This window comes from Arachis ipaensis, chromosome B10, assembly GCF_000816755.2.
Source record: "Arachis ipaensis cultivar K30076 chromosome B10, Araip1.1, whole genome shotgun sequence".
NCBI classification, from domain to species: Eukaryota; Viridiplantae; Streptophyta; class Magnoliopsida; order Fabales; family Fabaceae; genus Arachis; species Arachis ipaensis.
Window position 1 is genome coordinate 123,428,734 of NC_029794.2, and position 7,232 is coordinate 123,435,965.

The 7,232-nt window shown below is 36.5% G+C and overlaps 1 protein-coding gene and 1 long non-coding RNA gene across 2 annotated transcripts; both read left to right on the forward strand.

Annotated features, from left to right (window-relative positions):
- LOC110268481 lies at positions 1,113-2,035 on the forward strand. The gene is made up of 3 exons (XM_021114676.1): positions 1,113-1,257; positions 1,426-1,916; positions 1,991-2,035. The coding sequence occupies exons 1-3, from the start codon at positions 1,113-1,115 to the stop codon at positions 2,033-2,035; spliced, it is 681 nt and encodes a 226-aa protein (XP_020970335.1).
- On the forward strand, positions 5,676-6,129 carry LOC110268257. The gene is made up of 3 exons (XR_002356388.1): positions 5,676-5,717; positions 5,788-5,881; positions 5,967-6,129. It is a non-coding gene; the product is annotated as an uncharacterized LOC110268257 (long non-coding RNA).

Genomic DNA, 7,232 nt, shown 5'->3' on the forward strand with positions numbered 1-7,232 from the left:
TATTATTATTATTATTGGATAACAGATATTAATAAAAATTTCTATCTTTTGGTGACTTAAAAAAGATAAAGCAAAGGAAAAACGAGATTGCTACACATACAAGCAATAAGGCTTTACAAGTCTTACAAGCCCCAAGCCCACAAACATTCCAGACGCGCACTAATTAGATTGAATAGAGCGTAACATTCACGTGCTCCCACTCAAACGGTTACGCTTCGCTTTGAGTAAACCACCCCTTAATGGCAGACTCTTCCACTTCTCAAAGCAATTCAAAGAAAATGCAACCCTTCCATTTTCGAGCAAAATTCGAAAATCAAGATATACAACTCGTCGCTAACCTTTGAAACCTCCATCAACACACCATCAAACTCTCGATCAAGAATCTCCAGAGAAAACAAAGCTATAATACTCAAGGTACGTTACATTACGATTCCTGTATATTTTCCAGATTACGAACTAGGTTTTACTGTTCTTCTACGTTGTTGTACGTTTCACTGTTCTTCTTGCTCTACATCTCATTTTACAGTTTATAATGTTCTAGGTTTTACTGTTATTCTTGCTTCTATGTTACACTGTTCTTCTTCGTTCTTGTAGGTGTTACTGTTCTTGTTGTTCTAGATCTTCTGGTAACTGATTTTTGGGGGTATATTCCGTAGATTGGTGGGTGTATATTGCTTAACCTTGTAATGTTGCTTGATATTGATGCATGTTTGAGTGATACCTGACTGATATATATGGATGTATCTGAATCATATCTATGGGTGTATCTTACTGTTATCAATGGGTGTATCTAACTCATATATATGGGTGTATCTTACTGATATCTTTGGGTGTATCTGACTCATATATATGCGTGTATCTTACTGTTATCAATGGGTGTATCTGACTCATATATATGGGTGTATCTTACTGATATCTTTGGGTGTATTTTTCATTTCAGAGAAAATGGCAGCAAGAAACCAACCTGAAAAAAATGTAAGAACAAATATATGTCTTACATGAAATCAGTTTTATATAATAGATATATATCTGACTATAATTTTATTTTTGTCTTACAGCAAACAAAAGACCTTAAGTGTGCCACACATCTCCTAAGTGATAAATTCAGAAACATGAGTGAGGAGAAGAAGGCGATTGTGAGGGATCTGGGATTCGGTGGCTTGATGCACATCCCACCACTAAGGGTGCATCACCAACTGTTAAGGGAGCTGGCTAGCAACTTCAAATTGGGGGAGAACAGACTGGAAACCGGATACGGTTCTTTTAAAATTACCCAAGAAAAATAGGTCATGCGCTTGGCATCAACGCAACAGGTAACTCGATAAAAATTATAGGTGTATATTAACTGATGGTTGGGGTGTCTTTAAATTGATGCTTGGGTGTATTTGAACCGATTTTGATACTTTGTTGTTTTCCTTTTTGTAGGAGATCTGTTTCCTCAGAAAGTGGATTATAAGAAACTTTCTGAGGATGACAAAGTAATTTTTAGAAGATTCCAAGGTAAGACCCTCAAAAGTCTTACAGATGAGATGATGGATATTGGCATTGGTAACGAAGAGGATCGCCTAATGTTCAAGAGGATTTTCATCCTCTATATACAGATGGCGTTCCTTTTGCCAACGACAATAAACAAAATCTCGCCTGTACACCTGGCCCCAATTTTTGAGATGGACAGCATAACGGAGCGAAACTGGGGAGGGCATGTTTTGACCTTTATCGTCAAGGGCATAACCGACTACAAGGAGAAAAAGAAGAAGGCAATTGATGGCTGCCTCTTTGCCCTGATGATAATATTCTTTCATCTTTTTAAAAATAAAGGCAAGAAGAGGGCTGAAAGACCGCCAAAACCCTGGATTGCCAACTGGAGTAAGGAGCAGTTGGTCGAAAGAATGAATGCAGAAACAGAGGAAATTTTGGTAAGTTGAACATAATATGTTGGGTGTATATTTATTTATCTGAATGCTGCTAAATAAATTATCTGATGTTTCAGGGGATTGTAAAGATGGTGCAAACAAAAGAGAAAATGAAAAAATAGAGAAAACAGAAAAAAAACAACAAATCAAAAAAACAAAAAAAAGGAAGGCATGTTCAACATCGTCTTCGGAGGAAGAAACAACTGATAGTGACAGTTCTACCTCTGAGTCTGAGACTCAAGAAGACTCGGAGGATTCAGCAAGAAAACAACCCAGCAAAAAGGAAAAAAAGTAAGTACCATACTTGGGTGTATTTTCTTTCTCTGGTTGGGTGTATTTTGTGGAACCATTTGGGTGTATTTTGTTTATCAAGTTGGTTGTATGTTGTTTACTAACTTGGGTGTATTTCGTTTGTTGTGTTGGGTGTATATTGTCCATTCAGTTGGTTGTATCTTGTGCATTCATCTGGGTGTATTTTATATCTTTAGTATGTTCTAAATAGTAATTGTTTGCCTTTCAAAATGGACTCCAACAAAAGGAAGAAGAGTCAAGAGGATTCAGATTCTTATTCAGAATCCGAATCAACTGATGAGTAATGTTCTGAAATTATTACTCCTTTCTTTTGGCTTCATTATCAAGATTTCGTGTATTAACTGAAGTGTCTCTTATTAACTTATAGAAGCGAAGAATCATCACCAGTGGAGAAGAAAAGAAAAAAGAAAAAGACATAAAGAACACCAAAAAAGTAAGCACTTCTTTGGACAATATTCTGTGATAAAATTAATTTTTTATTTCTGATTCATACTTGTTTTTTCCACCCAGAACACAATCCAAAAAGAAAAAGGTTGTTGCTGAGCATTCATCTCCTGAAGAAGATCAATCCTATGATGGGTATAGTAATACGTAAGCTATATTACCGTCATCATCATAATTATTTTAGTTAACATCTTCTTTTATGAATGTAGGGAGAGATATGAAATATCAAGTGAAGATCTAGATGAATTCTTAAGGGAAAACGTTGAAAATTCTGATGGACAGAGGTATGTCTTGATGGGGTGTATATTTCAGATTTTAGTGTGTTTTCTTTGCTAATAATTGTTTCTTGTTTCGCAGAGAGAAGGAACCTGACATGCGATCGACAGAAGGTCGCTATGTCTCTTCTGAAACGTAAGATGCTTTATTTAATAAAATCTTTTTATCATGATTTACGTGTATCATATTTTGTCTGAAATAACATGAAATCTGTTTAGAATACCGGACGTGAACTTGGGAAGTGATGATCCTTCCTCTCAAAGACACACAGAACAAAGTAGTGTAAACAAGCCTGCAGAGAGCACATAATTTCTCTTTCAAAGAACCGTTAATTTTCTTCTTTTATTACCTTCTGCTTCTAATTTTGTATATATTTTTTTAGAAAAAAAAAAGCCCTTTATTATTTTATTTAAGAAAAAAAAGGCAGAAAAAAAAAGCAAAAACTGCAAGTATGTAAGTTCTCAAAAAACAAAGCCTGTCTTCCTTTTGAATTGTTCGGGTGTATTTTTTGACTTTCTTTGGGTGTATTTTAGGTTGAGTCTGGTTCAAGAGTCAGCGAGTGAGCCGGCTGATTCGAATATAATGGTTGTGAGGGAAGAAACACCGTCGGACGTGCTTGCAATGTGAGTTTTTCAAGAATATCTTGCACCTTATAACCTTATTATTTTGAAAGACATTGTTAACTTTTCATTTTTCTACTTGTTTAGAGTTCCGATTCAAGTTTTCGTGCCAGTGTCCCAAACAACCACTGTGCCGAAATTTGAAGAAACACCTGAGACAGATTTTGAACCAACCCCTGTGCTACAAATTGAAGGAACTACAAAAATGTAAGAAATAGTATTGGGTGTATATTTGTTTTGAGTGTGGGTGTATATTGGGTTACAGTTCGTGTGTATATTGGGTTACAGTTTGGGTGTATATTATTCCTGAATAGTTTTTTTTCGTCATGATTAATTTGATGTGCCGTGCAGCACTCTTGAACCCCCCACAACAACTTGAAGAAAGCACAGCCACACTTCCTCCAGCTCCATCCAAAAGGTAAGTTCATTAGAATAAAATCAATGTATGGGTGTATATTGGGTTACAGTTTGGGTGTATATTGTTCCTGTATAGTTTTTTTTATGTCATGATTAATTTTCTGTGCCGTGCAGCACTCCTGAATCCCCCCCCCCAAAAAAAACTTGAAGAAAGCACACCCACCACCCACGCTGCTCCATCTAAAAGGTAAGTTCATCAGACTAAAATCAATCTTTACTTATAATCCGTATATTCTTACTCTTATAATACGTTATACATGATCACGCAGTTATCCAGCTCCAGAAGACGCTGCTGCGCTGTTGATGATGGCACGGACAACATCGTACATTCCTAAAACAGATCCGATGCCATCATTCAGCCTTGGCTTCACTGATTCCAGCCAAGAAGAAACAACAACGCAGGAGGGAGCGTCAACGCAGGAGGCAGACAGGGGAAAAACTCCAGAAACTACAATTTTGCTAGAACAATTAGAGGATTTGGTACAAAAAATAGCAAGCAGTGCGGCGAAAGAAGAAAGTAAAAGTCCACAAATTCAAAAGGAGACTGGCGGAGAAAGTTCTGGGAAGTTTGAAACTCCTGCGGGAATATATCAGATTACGGATGATATGAAAGAAAAGTGCTACATCTGGGCGACGCGAGTGAAAACATACGTAGATGACAGTACTAACGAGTTTGACAACCTGTGCACTCTGATTGCCCAAGACAATTACATTTTGAATAGAATGCACCTTGCATCGCTCCAGGAAGAAAGTTATATAGAATCTGAGGTAATATTAGAATAACATTAATGTTTAACAACAAAGTTAACTGCAATGTTTATTAATGTAAATTGATTTCGACATATATTTCTAGATTGTATCTGCCATGTGCCTCATCCTCAACCAGAAAGATGATAAAAGGTTTCAAGAACAAATATACTGTCTCCCCCCTGATATTGTGGTAAGTGTTATTTCTACAAATTTTGGCTGTATTTTCTGTATTCCTTAGGGTGTATATTCTCTGATCAACGGGTCTGTTTTTGTATTCATTTGGGTGTATTTTTTACGTTCAATTGGGTGTGTTTAAGGTATTCACTTGGGTGTATTTTCAGTATTTCATTTGTTGTTTCACAATTGTTGCAGAGCATGGCCGTTTCGAAGCACCCAAACGGGAAATTCATATCACCTAAAACTAATAAAGAATTCAGCGTGAAAGACTACCCAAGTTTTATTCCCTTCATAGATGCAAAAAAATTAACTTCGCATCGATATGTAAGTTTTCATTTGCTAAATTTGTTAGTATCGTTCTTTACTTATATGCCAAATAAAATAACACACTGTTGAAATGTGGCAATCCTTCAGATTTTTGCACCTGTTTACTACTCGGGCCATTGGTGGTTATGGGTGATTGATACAACAAAGCGGATATATTATATACTTGACCCGCTACACAAGAAAGCTCCAACCGAGGAGAGAAAGCAGCTTAATAAATTCACTGTAAGTTAGCTCTGTGTTCTTTACTTTAATAGATAGGTGTATTTCAATTCAATATAAGGTGTATGTATGTTTTGCTTTGGGTGTAAGTATGTTCTCCTTTGGATGTATTTCATTCGGGTGTATTACTGATTTGTTTTGTTGTTTAAGGGATATGTAATTTCAAGAATGAGAGCATATGCCGGCGGGGAACCTCTGAAAAAAAGGAGAAGGAGTTGGAAATTAATCCAACATACGTTAAAATCTCAGGCCAAAAATCAACGTATAAATTTCTGACTCTGAACATTAAACTTTCCTAAATGAGATTTGTAATTTATTTTCTTCGTTTTCAGCTATGACTGCGCTATCTACGTTATGAAGTGGCTTGAGTTAATTGAGCCGGAAAATATTAAAAGGGGGAAGTATGAATGGGATAATTGACCACAGGTAACTGTCTTTAAAACTATATAACTCTGCATTACCTTACTGAATTAATATTGTTGTTTAAACAGAATATACTTTTTAATTGTAGGAGGAGGTGGACCACTACAGAGTAGAATATGCCTCGCGGATACTATTCAGTGAATTGAATAAAGAGAGAGATCAAGCAATTAGAGCGAGTAATGCAATAAGACTGTCGAAGCCATCGTCAGTATTATTGAGTCCATTTTGTCAGATTAAGTCTACTGATGTAGAAACTGAGTAATCTAACTACTAGCTAGGTTGTAAATTGAACAAATGCTGTAAAAATTTGCCATTTATAAACAACTTCTATTCAATGAAAATTTTTTCCATAGTTAAACTGTCTGTACTGTATTCAAAAGCTCTGTATTACAGGTGATAAACTATGAAGGAAAACATCAAGGCGGATCTAAAACACAAATTATAAACTTTTACACCCAACCGAAGTTTAATATACATCCAAGATTGCTTAATATAAACTGTCTGTGCTGTTAAACTGTCTGTGCTGTATTCAAAATGTATGAATTACAGGTACTATAATATGAAGAAAAACATCAAATCAAATATACACCCATACCCTGGGATTTTTTACACCCAAAAGAACAGTGCTTTTACACCCATATTCTGTAACTATACAGCAAAAGAGTTATCCCCTTCTGCTGGTACCCTGAACTGATAATTCATAACATGTCCTTGATATTGGCTGGAATTTGAATGCACCACTGATGCGGCATCAAACAAGTGTATCTGAATATAAGAAACTCACATATTAGCTAAACTATTAACGAGAAAAATAAACTCAATCACCATAAATTTAAAGAACATTACTTTTACCTCGCTTAAAACTTTCGTTTTCTTCTTCTTTGTGGTATTTGCGATCTGTTTGTCCAACTTTGAACCTAGCCTATTTTTTGGACGTCCTCTTGTTCGAATCCTTGGCGGGCTTTGAAGCTCGTTAATGGATTCCAAGTTGGCGTCTTCGTGGGATAAAGAAGATCCCCTTCCTTTTGGCTTTTAATGATTCCATCTCAGCCATGACGTTATCATACGCACGGTGCAGAATTGCAGTCAGCTCCTCCGATTTGGATGCAAATTCGCAAATATTTTGCGAACGAAAAACTAATTGGTCAAACCTCTTGCTTCTTGGCTCCAAAAGTGGCTCGTCGTGGCTGCTCTTGATGTGTGTGTGTCGCCTCTTTACCTTCTTGCTCCATCGTTCCAGTATATATCTCGGTGACACTTGGCTTACTCGTTCAAAGCTTAACACGCTTAGTGCGTGACGGCACAGTATCCCTCTCGACTCGAATAATAAGCATTGGCATTTTACCTCGGCTGC